The sequence below is a fragment of the Portunus trituberculatus genome, chromosome 2 (assembly GCF_017591435.1).
Source record: "Portunus trituberculatus isolate SZX2019 chromosome 2, ASM1759143v1, whole genome shotgun sequence".
NCBI lineage: Eukaryota > Metazoa > Arthropoda > Malacostraca > Decapoda > Portunidae > Portunus > Portunus trituberculatus.
In genome coordinates, this window is record NC_059256.1 from 291374 (window position 1) to 310601 (window position 19228).

Genomic DNA, 19228 nt, shown 5'->3' on the forward strand with positions numbered 1-19228 from the left:
GCTTCTCCCTTCCTCTCTTCCTCCCTCTATTTATTTCCCCCCCAGATATTCCGGAACCGCCTTGTCGTGGTGGAGGGGCTTGCGTGCCCTTGTGACCTGGCGAGCTAGGCTAGAGGGGGCTTAGGCTCCTGCTCTGCCCTTTCGAGGGGAAGAGGGCTACCCATGCTAGTAAGGTCGCCAGTGAGGGGCCATACTAAATGGTTCCTACATAGGCTGCCAGTGGACCAGCGTAGCCACCCGCTGGAGGGATCGCCCAATAGGGGCCGTCCTGTGCTGGATGGTTGGGTGACCAGCCTGGGATGCTTTGGGATGGTGGTCTCATCTCTGCCGTGGACAAACATTCTGTATCATGTGGGGCCTTTTTAAAACGACTGGTCCGCATGGGGACGAGGTACCCGTCCACGGCAGCCAGCGCTCCTCCCATTGTAGTCCCAGTAGGTGGTTTCCTTGCCCTGGAGCCAATTTTTGTGTAACTTTTTTATGGGAAAACACAAAAAAACATTCAGGTTCTCGAGAGATGGCTGACCTGGCCCACGAGACGTCATCTTCAAGTCTGAGTAAGGAGGAGGATTCCCCTCCACAAGGGCCTCCCTAAGCAGTCTCCTGTTCTGGGAGTTCTTCTGAGGGACGTATTTCTGCTGCATATGACTCCTTTGTGATGGTAAATGTTAACCCATCAATTTCGTATCACGCCTTGCACTCACTTCTCAAAGTGTATGGCACGGTTCTTCGCATTCGACTTGTTTATGATAAGGATTTTCCATCTATGTGACTTTTCTTTCATTTGACGAAGCACGTCTGGCTTATGAACATGTAGCATCTCTTCCCCTTGCCGGCTCTGGCTTCAAAACAGAACTTCTCCACTCTCACAATATTTCGGACAGTGACACGGACTACATCCCAAATCTTTTTGACCACCACTCCGAAAATTCAGTTCCTGAAATCCGCCAGATCCCGCCTCCACGTTGGTTTGTGGCGTACTACAAAAATCGACGCGGGAATTTCATCCATGCCTCCCGGTACCTGTCCAAAGAGATCGGCACGATTCCTGAGGGAAAACCTCAAGAAATACGGAAGGGGTGCTCGTGCGAGCTAAAGATATTACGCAAGGCAAGGATGTTGCAACATCTCCCATGCCCTTCTGACAGCATGTTTGAGACTGTTAAGGCTCATCCCACCTTTAATTATAGCAAAGGTTGTGTTTACAGTCAGGATCTTTATGAATTCTCAGAGGAGGAAATACTAGCAATGTGTCCTAGCTCAGTCCAAAAGGTGACTAAGATGAGGAACTCCTCCAACATGGTCCTTCTCACCTTTTTGGTTCCACCCTTCCTGACCGTGTTAATATCGGTCCTATCAATCTTAGGGTGAGGCGTTTTGTTTCTCGCCCTCTTCAGTGTTTCTCATGCTATGGGTACGGTCACGGCAAAAGCTCCTGTAAGGAAGCTTCTCGATGTGGTAATTGCTCTGCACTAGACTCACATTCTGAGGAGCATTGCAATGCTGCTGCTTACTGTTTCCATTGCCGTGATGCTCATCAGGTACGTTCCAGGCAATGTCCCAGGTATCGCCTGGAGCAGGACATTTTACAGCTTGCTAACAGCCAATTCCGCGAACTCCTGTACCGCCAGAAGGATGGTACTGGTGCGACATCCTATGCTTCATTTGCCGCTCGCTCTTCAGCTGAGTCTGCCGGTCCGAAGACAACTCCTACTGCTACCTCTCGCTCTGTTGGAGCGGGTGGTCCTGTTCATCTGGTTTGCCCTTTTGTCCGATGACTCAGTTGAGTCACCTGCAAGAAGCGACGAGAATAACACGGACTTGACAAAACTAACCCATTTAGTGGATGTCCAGTTGCCTCCTGCATCGCTTAAGCTTCTGAAGAGCATGACCAAACGGCACCGCGGCTCTGCGGAATCGTTAGATTTAGTTCAACCTAAGCAGTCTAAGGTTTCTCCCGGTGCACATAATCGTGAGTCCTCCAGGGACCTCTTTACTAGGGTGCCTCCAGTAGTTTCTGTTCAGCCTCCTGTGATGCCCTCTGTCTCAGATCGGGCTTCTTTTGATGGAGACGTCCGATGATATTATCACAGCCATCTCTCGTGGACCCGCTGTGTCAAAATGTGCAGTCCAGCCTGACCTTCGTCCTCCCATGACCGGTAGGAGTGATGATGGTACGCATCACTCACCGGTAGGCCGAAAGGCCGCGGTCCAACGACCCGGCACATCTCAACTCCCGATGTCTACTCGTCGGTTAATTATTTCTAGTCAGGCGAGTCACGGGCAGCCCCTTCAAAAGGCTCGCCCGTCCACTGCACCTAAATAGTGATCTTCAACCTTCTACAGTGGAACTGTAGAGGCCTTCGCGCCTCGTGGGGAGAACTCCGAGCTTTATTGTCGGAGTTCTTTCCTGCCTGTGTAGCTCTACAAGAGAATATGCTAGGTGATAGTACTTATTCTAGTCCTCCTGGCTATCGTGCCTTTTTAGCACTCCTTTCCTGACCAGGGCCACCACGGTGGCACAGCTATTCTAGTCCGTCAGGATATACCTGTTATCCCTTACAACTTAACTCTCCCTTCAGGTGGTTGCTGTTAAGGTCTTTATGGGACGACTGTACACCATTTGCAGTTTATATCTCCTCCTCGGCTTCCTGTCTCCAGGGGTGAGCTTGACGGCCTGGTGCGTCAGCTGACTCCGCCTTTTCTTTGTTGGGAGATTTTAACGGCCGTCACCCATTGTGGGATGAAGGTGCTAGTAATCCTCGTGGGGTTTTAATCGGTTCTTTTATTGAGGATGAGGGATTGAGGTTTTAAATTCTGGGATGTTACACATTTCCACAGTCCTACTGGGACTTTTACAGCTATCGATCTTTCTCTCTCTACATCTAATTCTTTCCTTGATTTTAATTGGCGGGTCCTACCGGATTTACACGGTAGTGACCACTTTCCGATTTTATTGGAATCTGTGAACTCTGAGCCACAGTCCCGGCCTCCACGCTGGGTTTTAGACAAGGCAGATTGGTCTTGATTCACAGACCTTAGCTCTTTTATCCGTCCGCTGTATGACTTTATTACTTGTGCTGAGGCTGTTGATTATTTTACCGATTTTTTTTATTTCAGTAGCGCTTCAGACAATCCCTAGGACGTCAGGTCGCTTTACTAAGCGTCCCGTTCCTTGGTGGAACGCAGCATGCACTAAAGCTGTACAAGAGAAACGGGTGGCTTTCTCTCATCTCCAGCGACATCGTGGGGACCCGCAGTGCCTGGAAGCTTTTCGGCGCTCCCGACCTTGGGCCCGCCGCGTTTTGAAGGAGGCACAAAGAGCCTCTTGGAAAGCTTATGTGTCTTCCATTAATGCCCACAGCCCTCTTACGCTGGGAAGTATTCTGCTCCTCCCCCACCAGTTTTGTTGTCTGCTGGGCGAAGGATGACAGACCCAAGGACTGTCGCCGACCTCTTCGCGGAGCACTTTGCCAGTGTTTCCCGAAGGCTTCCTGCAGCCCCGGGCGCACGTTACCGCCAGAGAATGGAATCTCTCGGCATAAACTTTTCTTCTGCTGGAGTCTTATAATGTCCTTTTCTCTGCTTCCGAGTTGCGGACTGCTTTGTCTCAGTGTCATTACTCTTTTCCTTGTCCAGATGATATTCCTTATGCCTTCTTGCACATGTCTGACCGCTTTTAACTTTTATTAAATCTTTATAATATGATTTGGCATACCGGTGACTTTCCATCTTCTTGGGCTGTGGCAGTGGTTCTCCCATTTCCGAAGCCTGGGAAAGATAATCTCCAGGCTACGAACTACCGTCCTATATCTTTGACATCCTGCATTTGTAAAGTGTTAGAAAAGATGGTAAATGTAAGACTCATGTGGTACTTGGAGAGGGGGAAGTACTTGTCATCGGTACAGTACGGCTTCCGAAAGATGAGGTCTACTACTGATGCTCTTTTATCCCTAAAGTCTTCCATTTGTGAGGCCTTCGCTAATCACCACCATCAAGTAACAGTGTTTTTTTGACCTGGAGAAGGCTTACGACACGGCTTGGTGTCATGGCATTTTACAGTCTTTGTTTAATTTTGGCCTTCGTGGCCACCTTCCTATTTTATTCAGCAGTTTTTATCCAGACGTCTTTTACGGGTTCGAGTTGGGAGTGTTCTCCAAGGCTACTGCTCTAAGTGATGGTGTCCCACAGGGAAGTATTCTTAGTGTTACACTATTCGCAGTCGCCATTTAATGGTGTGATAGATACTCTTCCAGATGGCATTCTCAGCTCCTTATATGTTGATGATTTATGTATTTCTTTTGCTGCTGCTAGGATGTCACTGATTGAGCGCAGGCTCCAACTGGCGATCAATAGGGTGTCCAGTTGGGCCAACATGAACGGTTTTTAGAACACTTTTTTACCCATTCTGATGATACTCCCGTTTTTACTGATGGTTCCAAATCCGACGCAGGCGTTGGATTTAGTGTGGTTTTCCCCTCTTTTTATCGGTCTGGCAGTCTTCCTTCAGAGGTATCCGTTTTTACCACGGAGCTGTCTGCCATAGTCCTAGCTTTACAGATCATTTTTACTCTCCCGGTTTCGTCTTTTACAATTTTTAGTGACTCGCAGTGCTCTCACTGCTCTATCTTCTTTTATTTCCCTTCACCATTTGGTTTTATCAGCCCTGGAGTGGCTCTATCTACTTACCAGAAGAGGATATCGTGTTGGGTTCTGTTGGGTCCCTGGTCACGTAGGTGTTTCCGGGAATGAACATGCAGATCGCCTCGCTAAAGAGGCAGCGAGTCGCGCTCCATGTCCTGCCCCTGTTCCATTTCGAGATGTATTTCACTCTATTCGTGTGGCGGTTGCAGCATTATGGCAGAGGAGATGGCTAACGGGAGTCGCAACCTCGAAAATGGGAGAGATCACTACTTCCACTATCCCTCAGTGGACATACTCCCATGTCCGGGATCGCCGTGCACAGACTTTATTGGCGCGACTGCGCATAGGTCACACGTACCTTACACAAAGGTACCTGTTGACCAGGGAAGACTGCCTGGTGCCGCTCACCATGCGGCACCTGCTGGTAGAGTGTCCTAGTTTGATCGAGTTACGACACCGATATCTCTACCGGTGTCGCGGTAGAGATAGCGGTGTCTACTATCTTTCATAGGACCAGCATGTCTGGCCCCAGGCCATGATGTTTACAAGTACCTTGTAGAAGCTGGGCTTCTTCCCAATGTGTGAATTTGATTTCCTTTTACCATACGTGCTTTTAATGTTTTATTTAATTTTATTGTAGTTTTAGTATTTCTAGAGACCTTCGATTTTATTGTTTTTAACTGATTTTAGTTTTCATAAACTATAGTATAAATAAAATATCGTAGCGGCGCAATATGACCATTGATGTTGCGGCGCCTAAAATTAAAATCCATCCATCCATCCCTCTATCTATTTTATGTCTACAATTAAAATTCTTCGTAATGATGATCCCCATACCCTCGATGGCCTAAATCCTCGGAAGGCTTATGGACCTGATGGGGTTCCTCCTATTGTTCTCAAAAACTTTGCTTCCATGCTTGTTCCTTGCCTGGACAAACTCTTTCAACTTTGTCTATCAACTTCTTCCTTTCCTTCTTGCTGGAAGTTTGCCTACATTCAGCCTGTTCCTAAAAAAAGGATGTTTTTAAATCTACCCTCAATAGGAAGATTCTCAAACACATCACTTCGCAATCTTGTATCTGATCGCCAGTATGGCTTCCCTCATAGTCGCTCTATTGGTGATCTGGCTTTCCTTACTGAGTCTTGGTCATCCTTTTTCAAAGATTTAGGTAAAACTTTTGTTTTCGCGTTAGACATATCAAAAGTTTTTCATCGAGTCTGGTATAAAGCTTTGATTTCAAAACTACCTTCTTACGGATTCTCTCCTCTCTGCAACTTTATCTCAAGTTTCCTTTCCGATCGTTCTATTGCTGCTGTGGTAAACGGCCACTGTTCTTTTCCTAAATAGTGGTGTTCCTCAGGGTTCTGTCCTGTCATCCACTCTGTTTCTATTATTCATTAGTGATCTTCTTAATCAAACTTCTTGCCCTATCTACTCCGACGGTGATGATACCACCTTACAACTCTCCACGTCAATTTAGAGACGACCAACCCTTCAGGAAGTCAACACAAAACGCCTGACTTTTGATTTTTCTAAGAATTATGTTTGGGCCAGAGAAAACTTAGTAGTGATCAATGCCTCAAAAACTAAATTCCTTCATCTATGAACTCGACACAACCTTCCAGACAACTATCCCCTCTTCTTCAATATTCAATGACACTCTTAACTGTCTCTTTTCCACACTGGCTATCCTCGGTCCGTCCTTTACTAATAATCTTAACCGGAAACTTCACATTATCATCTCTTGCTAAAACAGCTTCTATGAATTTTGGCGTTCTGAGGCGTCTTCACCAGTTTTGCTAGCCCCTCCAACTGCTAACTCTGTACATGTGCCTTATCCGCCTTTGCATGGAGTACTCTTCACACGTTTGAAGGGGAGGGTGTTCCACTCACACACATTTATTAGATATGAGTGGAATCAAAAGCTTTTCGTCTCATGATCCTTCATTCTCTGATTGATTGTCTGCAGCCTCTTTCTCACCGCCGAAATGTTGCTGTTCTATCTCTCTTTCATCACTATTTTCATGCTAAATGCTCTACTGATCTTGCTAACTACATGCCTCCTCTCCTTCTGCGGCCTCACAGGAGGAGAGGAGGCTTATATATATATATATATATATATATATATATATATATATATATATATATATATATATATATATATATATATATATATATATATATATATATATATATATATATATATATATATATATATATATATATATATATATATATATATATATATATATATATATATATATATATATATATATATATATATATATATATATATATATATATATATATATATATATATATATATATATATATATATATATATATATATATATATATATATATATATATATATATATATATATATATATATATATATATATATATATATATATATATATATATATATATATATATATATATATATATATATATATATATATATATATATATATATATATATATATATATATATATATATATATATATATATATATATATATATATATATATATATATATATATATATATATATATATATATATATATATATATATATATATATATATATATATATATATATATATATATATATATATATATATATATATATATATATATATATATATATATATATATATATATATATATATATATATATATATATATATATATATATATATATATATATATATATATATATATATATATATATATATATATATATATATATATATATATATATATATATATATATATATATATATATATATATATATATATATATATATATATATATATATATATATATATATATATATATATATATATATATATATATATATATATATATATATATATATATATATATATATATATATATATATATATATATATATATATATATATATATATATATATATATATATATATATATATATATATATATATATATATATATATATATATATATATATATATATATATATATATATATATATATATATATATATATATATATATATATATATATATATATATATATATATATATATATATATATATATATATATATATATATATATATATATATATATATATATATATATATATATATATATATATATATATATATATATATATATATATATATATATATATATATATATATATATATATATATATATATATATATATATATATATATATATATATATATATATATATATATATATATATATATATATATATATATATATATATATATATATATATATATATATATATTTTTTTTTTTTTTTATAGACACATCCAAAAAATGGAAGGCAGCTATTTTCTATTAGTTCCACTGTTATTCTTATGTTGTAAATTCAAACATCCGGAAATTTTGCTATATGTGATTCATCTTTTGATAAAAAAAAAAAAAACATTAATCTACACCTATTTTATGACGAATGAGTTTGAATCCCTCTGTGGAATTTTTGAGCCAAATAGTTTAATTAAAACACAGGAAGCAATTTGTCATAGTAGAACGAAGAGGGGAACCAATTGCCACCCTTTGAACTTCCTGATAAAAATTTTTATAAAAAACTAATATTTTCTTTTTTACTGGTAAATCCAATGATGATCTAAATAGTGGAACATTTAAGTTATAGATAGGTAAGGAATCTTTGCATTTCTCTATGCACATGTTAGATACTTCTATAAGGGGTATATTAGTAAAAAGCGGCTTGACATCAAAACCAGCCATATAGAAGATTGTCGGTATCTGAAATTTTATTAGATCCTTTACAAATATAGCAGAATTCCTGATTGTATATTCATTAGAAGTTAAGTGACACTAAATGGAAACAAAGAATTTCGCCAAATTAGAATTGAAACACTTAATTTAGAATCAAAACACTTAATTGTTGAAAGTATCGATCGTATGGGACAAACTTCTTTATAGACCTTTGGGAAGGCCAGGGGTTCAGACAGATGCAAAGAATCAATTATAAGAATTTTTTTTTTTTTTTAGTTTATCTTCCAGAGTCAATATATGTTTAAGCCCATCACCGTTAATTAATTTAAATTTATTATGATCATTTGGAATTTCTCCAGTCTTATTAACATAATCAACCCTGTCCAATAAGTCAACATCCTTTTCCTTGTCATTTCTAGCTACAACAATGTCTCTTTCTTTACTTAGCTTTCCTTTAAGCAGTTAGTTTTATTAGATATGTAATATCTTTATGATTGAAACCCTCACAAGCTAAAGATAACACGGTGTAACAAAATTTTGACTTTTTTTTTTGTCCTTGATCAATAAATGTTATTTTCTATTTCCTTTCATCTAAAAAACGAAGAATGTAATGCTTATTCTCTTTAAACTTTGATCTCTATAAACTGGTCAGCGATGTTTTGAAACTAGCCTACTATAATAGGCTAGTTTCAGTTATCCCCACCAATCCAGACATATTCTACACTAATTTGGTGAAAAAAAAATTAAAGAACTTTTTAGATGACTCCAGAACCTTTAAAACTATTCTTTCTAAATGTTTCACGAACTTCCGGAACATTCCTGCAACGTATATGGCAGTATAAGTGCAAGGAACGTATACTCAACAGGTCAGTTTACTTTTAGCCGTTAATGTTTAAACAAGTCGATCGTCATCAGTCCTTACTGTCTGCATTCATCAAGCATGGCATTCAAAGGTTGTAAACATCCGGCAGACGCATTTTGCTACGTCCGTGGCGAGTTTATTAAAACTAGAGCTAAAAAGTACTCTCTGGAAAGATCACTGAAAATGCGCGAGGCCTACAATGCATATTTCGGCATACCTGTCGGGGATCAGGCCTTTATCGACAGCTCGTGCAGAAGCCTCGTATCAGTGCTGCTTCATAACGGGAATATGTACCCATCTCTCCCCCTCACCCACTCTGTCCAGCTCAAAGAGGAACAAGAGTGTCAAGATGTTGTTAGATGTCTTGAAATATGAAGAGTACCGTTGGAAGGTTATAAGAGACTTCAAAATGGCGGCTTTCCTGATGGGCCTTCAAAGCGGCTTTACCAAGTATCTTTGTTATCTTTGCCTTTGTGACAGAAGAACTACTCATTTATATATATGTCTATTGGTTCACTGGTGTAATTTTAGAATAAATAAATGCTATTATTGCATTATATATCGTTTTGTATCTACTTTGTTCAAGTCAAACTTCAAATTTGCCACTTTGTCCCTATGATAATGGGTAAATTTAAAAAATGTCATTATCCTGGACATAAAAGCAAACTTAGAAATGAATATAAGTATTCTTTCATTTATTCTAGACATAAGCAAATGAAAAATAAAATTTTCCACTCAGGGACAAAAGCTTTGTTACAGTGTTTTTTTTTTTTTTTATGTTAATTCTGCAGAACCTGTGTCTGAAACCTTATTTTTATTGTCGCTTATTGTATTTCTTAGGATCTCAAGAGCTAAAAAAATGTTCAATGAATACAATAACCTGCAATACAAATAAGATTTCAGACAGAGGCTCTGCAGAGTTAACTTAAAAAAAAAAAAAAAAAAAAAAAAAAACAGGTAAGTTTGATAGAAGACGTTGTCAATAATTAGGATTTATAAGACCAAATTTCGCATCCAGGACCTCTCATGTCCCGGGGTCCTCTTGGTGGGACGACATTCGTTCCCACACTCACTTCTACACTTGTTTCTACAGTTTTTGAAAATAGGATTGTATGTGTCCCAAATCGTCACAGCAAGCTGAGATGGTTTTACAGCGACTTTTCATCACCCTCTATGTTTTACACTTCGGCGAATCTACACTCGATATATATATATATATATATATATATATATATATATATATATATATATATATATATATATATATATATATATATATATATATATATATATATATATATATATATATATATACACATATATATATATATATATATATATATATATATATATATATATATATATATACACACACACACACACACACACACACACACACACATGAATATATATATATATATATATATATATATATATATATATATATATATATATATATATATATATATATATAGATAGATAGATAGATAGATAGATAGATAGATAGATAGATAGATAGATAGATAGATTCTGAACAGAGGTGCCAACCTCGCCGCGTTTCACAACGTGTGCTCTAAACAACTGGAAAATGCTAACTTGATACAATTCTGTGCTTTAAGCATACGAAATTTGTATAAGCTTAATGAAATTCACATATGTAACACAATTGTGGGGTGACATTTAACATGCGGCTGTACAGTACATTCATACACACCCTAGAGTAGACTGGAGAGCACTGGCAACTTGACACGCTTCCTTCATCAGGCTTTTTTCCACGCCAGATAAGAGCAGGGCCACAAGTGCTATGTTCGGCAGTGGTGACAAAACCACCGCTGATGTTACCATCGCCACAGGAAAGTGTATGTCTGCAATGACAGCAGCAGTTTAGAAGCCCCGCGCACATGCTTACCCCCCTCATACACATACACTTTCAGATATTTGAACTTCAAAATACTGAATTCAATTGTAATAGTTGCATCATTAAGAATAATATAAGTGATTATTTCCCAGTAGTTTCTCAATTCAAACATAGTATTCCAAAACAAATCCAGGATGAAAATAATACTAAAAGATTAATTATTCAGGCAGCGGTAAATAGATTTACATCTGACATTTCTGGAATAAATTGGAATGTTTGAAATATAAGCTGCCTAAATGAAACATATGATACCTTTTTTTCTAATTTTCGATGAGCTATTTCAAAATAATTTTCCAAAGAAAAGAATTAAAGAATATTTCAAAGAAGATCAAACATCATATATTATATCTGCATTAAGAAATAGTATCAGAGAAAAACACACTCTCACATATATGGCAAAGTATAGAAATCAATTGACAAGCGTTCTGAGAGCAGCTAAAAATAAATACCATAAAAGACAGTTGAAGGATATCAGGTCAACCCAAGAGATCTCTGGAAATCTGTAAACCTCATACTTGGTACAAATTCAAATTCAACCAAAATCAATAAAATAAAGTGAAAGCCCCTTGTCCTGACATTCCCAATCAATTTAATATACATTTTCTTGAAACATGCGTAAGACATAATCACATATCTGACACTTCGCACCGTAGATATCTTAATAAACATCCAATGTTTTCCATGTATTTACCTCTCACAAAAATGTCTATGAAATTGTGATAATTACACACCCTTAAAACCAATATTTCTAGTTTTCATGAAATCAAAACCAAGTTTTTAATCACTTCCAGTAGCACTCATCATTAACTTCTCAATATAGACTGGAACATTCCCAGACAAACTAAAACTAGCCAAAGTAATCTCTATCCATAAATCAGGAAATAAAAATGGCATTAATGATTGTCAACCCATCTTTATATTAAGAGCATTCCGTGAAATATTTAAGAAAATAATTGCCACCAGTTTAATAAAATACTTGAAAAAAAAAAAAATCTTATCTAACTGCCACCATGGCTTTCGAGATAATCTTTCTGTTTGATCTGCTATATTACATTTTGCAAATAGTGTTAGTAAATATTTAGAAGAAAAAATGTCATAGAAATTTTCATTGTTCTTTCAAAAGCTTTTGATTCTTTAGATCATAGTATATTACTAGCCAAATTAAGATCTATTGGTAATAGGGTGTCCCCTCAAAAATGTTTAGAAAATATTTATATCATTTATAACAATTTCTACCAAAATTAAGACCTTTGCTCTTTTTCATTTATATTAATTACATCAATCTCTAAGAGATCTGGCATTTCAAGTGGGCCTTTTGTTAATCTAATATTGCTTTAAAAAATTTATTTTCAGAAATATAATTAACACGCATGGAGCTATAATTTTTCATCTATCTCAAAGTAGTCACCGCAACAGGTCAAATTATGCAAATTTAACATGTCCACAATTTCGTACTGCTCTCTTCAAAAAACAGTATATTTTACCTTGGCCCACAGATATGGTACATACTACCAAATGATGGAAACAATACTTTCATGTCAGGCACTTTAAACCAATAAAAAAAAAAAAAAAAATACTTGTTCGTGCCTCAAAGTATGTAGAAAATATTATGTTTTGTTTATCTAGGAAAATGTTGTTCCTTAGATAGTAATATTGTATATGTATGGGTGTGTGTGTATGCATGTATGTATGTATGTATGTATGTATATGTGTCCGTATGTGTATATGTATATGGTGTGTGTGTGCGTCCCTGGTCTGTAAACAAGCTGCGCAGAATAGCTCTACTGTTTTGAGTTGATAATAGTGGCCTGAGACTTCGAATTGGCTCCTCAGTGCCCTAAATATTCAGTAAGTTGTCAGTGACCACGTAGACTGTAGAGTGAGCATAAGGGATAGTGGGACTTAGACACTGTAGACTTGTAAAATCTGAGTGTCAAACCTACAGCCCATCCTCGATGGAGCGACTGAACGAACTTGCCTTGGATGTCAAGGAGTTGACGAAAGTTGTTACAGCACCAGACAGCTATATAAATAAGAAGTTTGAAGAGCTGCAAGCTCAAGTTAATAATCAAGCTGAGATTCTGGCCAAACAACAACGTTACCTGGAAACTCTGGATAGAAAAGAGAGAGAGAAAACAATTTGATCGTCACTGGAGTTCCGGATGAAAACGAGAGCCTAGATGGGGCAACGACAGAAGAGGATAAACTGAAGAAGATTTGGTCCAAGGTTGGCGGCCGTGTAGAGATGTAGTCACACCGGAGGCTGGGTAGGAGATGGATGGATGGATGGATTTTGTTTAAGGCGCCGCAACGGCTGAGGTCATTTGGCGCCGCTTCAATAATTTAAAAAGACAGAGCAGTTAAAAAAAAAACCATATAAAGGCAGTTAAAAACAGTAGAGTATCTAAAAGTTAAAAAAAAATAATAAAATATTAAAATGCATATAATGAAATAAATATAAAATTCAAAGATTTGGGAGAAGCCCAGCTTCTCCCAAAAACCTAAAACGTCATGGCCCTGGGCCAGACACTCTGGTCCAAGGACCTTTGAGTTATAATAGACACCTCTATCTCTACCGCGACAGCGGTAGAGGTAGCGGTGTCTTAAGTCAGTCAAACTGGGGTACTCCACTAGTAGGTGCCGCACCGTAAGCGGCACCAAGCAGTCATCACAGTAAAGTTAAGGGTCCCTGGTCAGGAGGTACCTTTGTGTAAGGTACGTGTGACCTATACGAAGTCGCGCCAATAAAGTCTGTGCACGGCGATCCCGGACATCGGTGTAAGTCCACTGAGGGAGTGTGGAAGTAGTAACCTCTCCCATTTTCAAGGTTGCGACCCCCGTTAGCCATCTCCTCTGCCAAAGTGCTGCAATCACCACACGAATTGCATGAAATATATCTCGAAACGGAACAGGGGAAGGAGACGGAGCTAAAACTAAAGCTAAAACTATGGGAGACAGCTCCGCAGTTAAGACGGAGGCTACCGAAGGAAGGCTGCCACACCGATAAAAAGAGGGGAAAACCACACTAAATCCAACGCCTGCGTCAGATTTGGAACCATCAGTAAAAACGGGGATATCATCAGAATGGATAAAAAAAAGTGTTCTAAAAACCGTGTGTGGGACAGAGCTGGCAAAAAATCCTTCTTGCCATCTATGGCAGGAGGGCAAAATGAAACAACCGGAAGCTGCCAATAACCAACTCGTGGGAGCCGGAAAGAGTAGACAGGAGTGGGGTCGATGGACAAATCCATCATCAGGTTTACTACTCGAAGGCCAAAAGGTTTAGGTAGACACGGTCGAGTGTCATACGCCTGCGAGTCCCGCAACATTGACATACAAGGGACCGAATCGGGAAGACGGTGGGTGCGAAACCAACACCGGAGCATCGAAGACTGGCGCCGGAGGTCGAGCGGCCAGAAACCAGCATCCACTAGAAGGCTAGGTATTGGAGATGTCCGAAATGCACTCGTAGCCAAGCGGACCCCAGCATGGTATACGGGGTCAAGCGTGCGTAGGCGTGTATCCGTTGCGGATGAATAGATCTCACAGCCGTACTCTAGCTTTGGAAGTATAAGTGTACGGTGAAGAAGCAGCAAAGTGTCCCTGTCCGCACCCCAAGAGGTGTGACTTAAAACGCGAAGAAGGGATAGTGCCGTCCTGCAAGACGCTTTGAGAGAACGGAAATGTGGAACCCAAGTAAGACGGTTGTCAAACAATAGGCCAAGATATCGAGTGGCCTCCACACATGAGATGCGTCTATTGGCTAAATATAAATCGGGATCTGGATGGACACCACGATTTCGACAAAATGCATAGACACGGTCTTTGAGGTGGAGAATCGAAAACCGTTTATGTTGGCCCAACTGGACACCGATTTATTGCCAGTTGGAGCTTTCGCTCAATCAGTGACATCCTAGCAGCAGCAAAGAGATGCACAAGTCGTCCACATATAAAGAGCTGTGAACGCCATCCGGTAGAGTATCTATAACACCATTTATTGCAACTGCGAATAGCGTAACACAAAGAATACTTCCCTGTGGGACACCGTCATTTAAACCTGTAGCATCGGAGAGAACACTCCCCACACGAACCCGTAAAAGACGTCTGGATAAAAACTGCTGTATAAAAATAGGAAGGTGGCCACGGAGACCAAAATTAAACAAGGAACGTAAAATCCCATGACACCAAGCTGTGTCGTAGGCCTTCTCCAGGTCAAAAAATACAGTAACCTGGTGGTGGTGATAAGCGAAGGCCTAACAAATAGATGACTCTAGGGATAAAAGAGCATCCTTAGTAGACCTCATTTTTCGGAAGCCTTACTGTACCTATGACAAGTACTTCCCCCTCTCCAAGTACTACATGAGTCTTACATTTACCATTTTTTCTAACACTTTACAAATACAAGACGTCAAAGATATAGGACGGTAATTCGTAGCCTGGAGATGATCCTTCCCAGACTTCGGAAATGGAAGAACCACTGCCACAGCCCAAGAAGTAGGAAAGTCACCAAATCATATTATAAAGATTTAATAAAAAGTTAAAAGCACTGTCAGACATGTGGCGCAAGAAGGCATATGGAATATCATCTGGGCCAGGAGAAAAGTCATGACACTGGGACAAAGTAGTCAGCAACTCGGAGGCAGAGAAGAGATTCCATTCTCTGGCGGTGACGTGCGCCTGGAGCTGCAGGATGCCTCCGGGAAACATTGGCAAAGTGCTCCGCGAAGAGGTCGGCGACAGTCCTACGGTCTATCACCGTTCGCCCAGCAGACAACAAAACTGGTGGGGGAGGAGCAGAATACTTCCCAGCAATTCGCCTGACTTTGTTAAAGACATCCGTAAGAGGAGTGTGGGCATTAATGGAAGACACATAAGCTTTCCAAGAGGCTCTTTGTGCCTCTTTCAAAACGCTGCGGGCCCGAGCTCGGCAGCGCCGAAAAGCTTCCAGACACTGCGGGTCCCCACGATGTCGCCGGAGACGAGAGAAAGCTGCCCGTTTCTCTTTCACCGCTGCAGTGCATGCTGCGTTCCACCAAGGAACGGGGCGCTTAGTAAAGCGACCTGACGTCCTAGGGATTGTCTGAAGCGCTACTTTAATTTAAAAATCGGTAAAATAATCAACAGCCTCAGCACAAGTAGAAAAGTCAGCCAGCGGACGGATAAAAGAGCTAAGGTCTGTGAATCGAGGCCAATCTGCCTTGTCTAAAACCCAGCGTGGGGGCCGGGACTGTGGCTCAGATTTCACAGATTCTAATAAAATCGGAAAGTGGTCACTACCGTGTAAATCTGGTAGGACCTGCCAATTAAAATCGAGTAAAGAATTAGATGTACAAATAGAAAGATCGATAGCTGTAAAAGTCCCAGTAGGACTATGGAAATGTGTAACATCCCCAGAATTTAAAACCTCCAATCCCTCATCCTCAATAAAAGAACCGATTAAAACCCCACGAGGATTACTAGCACCTTCATCCCACAATGGGTGACGGCCGTTAAAATCTCCCAACAAGAGGAATGGCGAAGGTAGCTGACGCACCAGGCCGTCAAGCTCACCCCTGGAGACAGGAAGCCGAGGAGGGAGATATAAACTGCAGATGGTGTACAGTCGTCCCATAAAGACCTTAACAGCAACCACCTGAAGGGGAGAGTTAAGTTGTACCGGGATAACAGGTATATCCTGACGGACTAGAATAGCTGTGCCACCGTGGTGACCCTGGTCAGGGAAAGGAGTGTTAAAAAAGGCACGATAGCCAGGAGGACTAGAATAAGTACTATCACCTATCATAGTCTCTTGTAGAGCTACACAGGCTGGAGAGAACTCCGACAGCAAAGCTCGGAGTTCCCCCCACGAGGCGCGAAGGCCTCTACAGTTCCACTGTAGAAGCTTGAAGACGACTATTTGGGTGCAGTGGACGAGCGAGCCTTTTGAGGCTGCCCGTGACTGACCTGACTAGAAATAATCAAACGACGAGAAGACACCGGGGGTGCCGGGTCGTTGGACCGCAGCCTTTCGGCTTATCGGTGGGTGATGCGAACTATCATCACTTTTACCGGTCCTCGGAGGACGAAGATCAGGCTGGACTGCACTTTCCGATACAGTGGGTCCACGAGGGACGGCTGTGACAATATCATCGGACGTCTCCATGCTCAGACCGTCCTCATCACAAGAAGCCCGATCTGAGACGGAGGGCGTCACAGGAGGCTGGACAGAAACTACTGGAGCTACCATTGCAGAACGGTCCCTCGAGGACTCACGATCACGTACACCGGGAGAAACTTTAGACTGTTTAGGCTGAGCTAAATCTATCGACTCCGCGGAGCCGCGGTGCCGTTTGGTCAGGCCCTTCAAAGGCTTAGGCGATACAGGTGGCAAATGGACATCTACTACATGGGTGACTTTGGTCAAGTCCGTATTTCTCTCGTCATTTCTAAGAGTTGACTCAACCGAGTCATCGGACAATAGGGCAAACCTATTGGCCAAATGAACAGGACCACCCGCCCCAACAGAGCGAGAGATAGCAGGAGTTGTCGTCTTCGGATCGGCCAACTCAGCAGAAGAGCGAGCGGCCAATGCAGCATAGGATGTCGCACCAGTACCGTCCTTCTGGCGGTACAAGAGTTCACGGCGGGCGCTACCTAGGCTTATGAACTGAGTGTTAGCAAGTTGTAGAATATCCTGCTCCAGGCGATACCTGGGGCATTGCCTGTAACGTGCCTGGTGAGCATCACGGCAATGGAAACAATAAGCTGCACCATTGCTTCTCTGAATGTGAGTCGAGTGCAGAGCAATCACCATATCCTTGACTTTGATACGTGTGTGTTAGTGTGTGTATGTATGAGTGCGTTTGTATGTATGTGTGTGTGTGTGTGTGTGTGTGTGTGTGTGTGTGTGTGTGTGTGTGTGTGTGTGTGTGTGTGTGTGTGAGTGTATGTGTCTGGGGGTGTACGGAGGGGTAGCACCTTGGTAGGAGAATGGGCGCCCCGGCATGTCACGGGAGATCTAAATTACCATGGTCCCCAGGTACGCGCGCGCTTGTGTGTGTGTGTGTGTGTGTGTGTGTGTGTGCGTGTGTCTGGGGGTGTACGGAGGGGTAGCACCTTGGTAAAAGGATGGTCGCCCCGGCATGTCACGGGAGATCTGAATTACCATGGTCCCCAGGTACGCGCGCGCGCTTGTATGTGTGTGTGTGTGTGTGTGTGTGTGTGTGTGTGTGTGTTTCTGGGGGTGTACGGAGGGGTAGCACCTTGGTAAGAGGATGGGCACCCCGGCATGTCACGGGAGATCTGAATTACCTTGGTTCCCAGGCACGCGCGCGTGCGTGTGTGTGTTTGTGTCTGGGAGTGTACGGATGGGTAGCACCTTGGTAAGAGGATGGACGCCCGGCATGTCACGGGAGATCTGAGTTACCTTGGTCCCCACGTACGCGCGCGCATGTGTGTGTGTGTGTGTGTGTGTGTGTGTTTGTGTGTGTGTCTGGGGTTATACAGAGGGGTAGCACCTTGGTAAGAGGATGGGCGCCCCGGCATGTCACGGGAGATCTGAATTACCCTGGTCCCCATGTACGCGCTTCCCTCTATTTGTGTGTGTGTGTGTGTGTGTGTGTGTGTGTGTGTGTGTGTGTGTGTGTGTGTGTGTGTGTTGTTGCGGGTGTACGGAGGGGTAGCACCTTGGTAAGAAGATGGGCGCCCCGGCATGTCACGGGAGATCTGAATTACCATGGTCCCCAGGTACCCCCAGGTGTGTGTGTGTGTGTGTGTGTGTGTCTGGGGGTGTACGGAGGGTTAGCACCTTGGTAAGAGGATGGGCGCCCTGGCATGTCACTGGAGATCTGAATTACCCTGGTCCCCACTGTTACGTTCACCGGTTAAACTGGTAAGATTGGCATCGGGGAGCCGGTGAACAATAACAATACACTGCAGGTTCAACTGGTAAGGATATGCAAAGATCGGGAAGACGGTGGGTGCGAAACCAAAACCGTAGCAGCGAAGACTGGCCGGAGGTCGAGCGGCCAGAAACCAGCATCCACTAGAAGACTAGGTATTGGA

General features: G+C 41.0%; 1 protein-coding gene across 1 annotated transcript in view; it reads right to left on the bottom strand.

Moving 5' to 3' along the window:
- Positions 1-11128, bottom strand: part of LOC123507131 — a 41073-nt gene extending 29945 nt beyond the window's left edge. Inside the window, exon 1 of the mRNA XM_045259746.1 lies at positions 10982-11128. Coding sequence (XP_045115681.1) covers positions 10982-11112 — 131 coding nt within the window. The 5' untranslated portion in view covers positions 11113-11128. The remainder of the gene's footprint in view (positions 1-10981) is intronic.
- Between the last annotated feature and the right edge of the window lie 8100 nt (positions 11129-19228).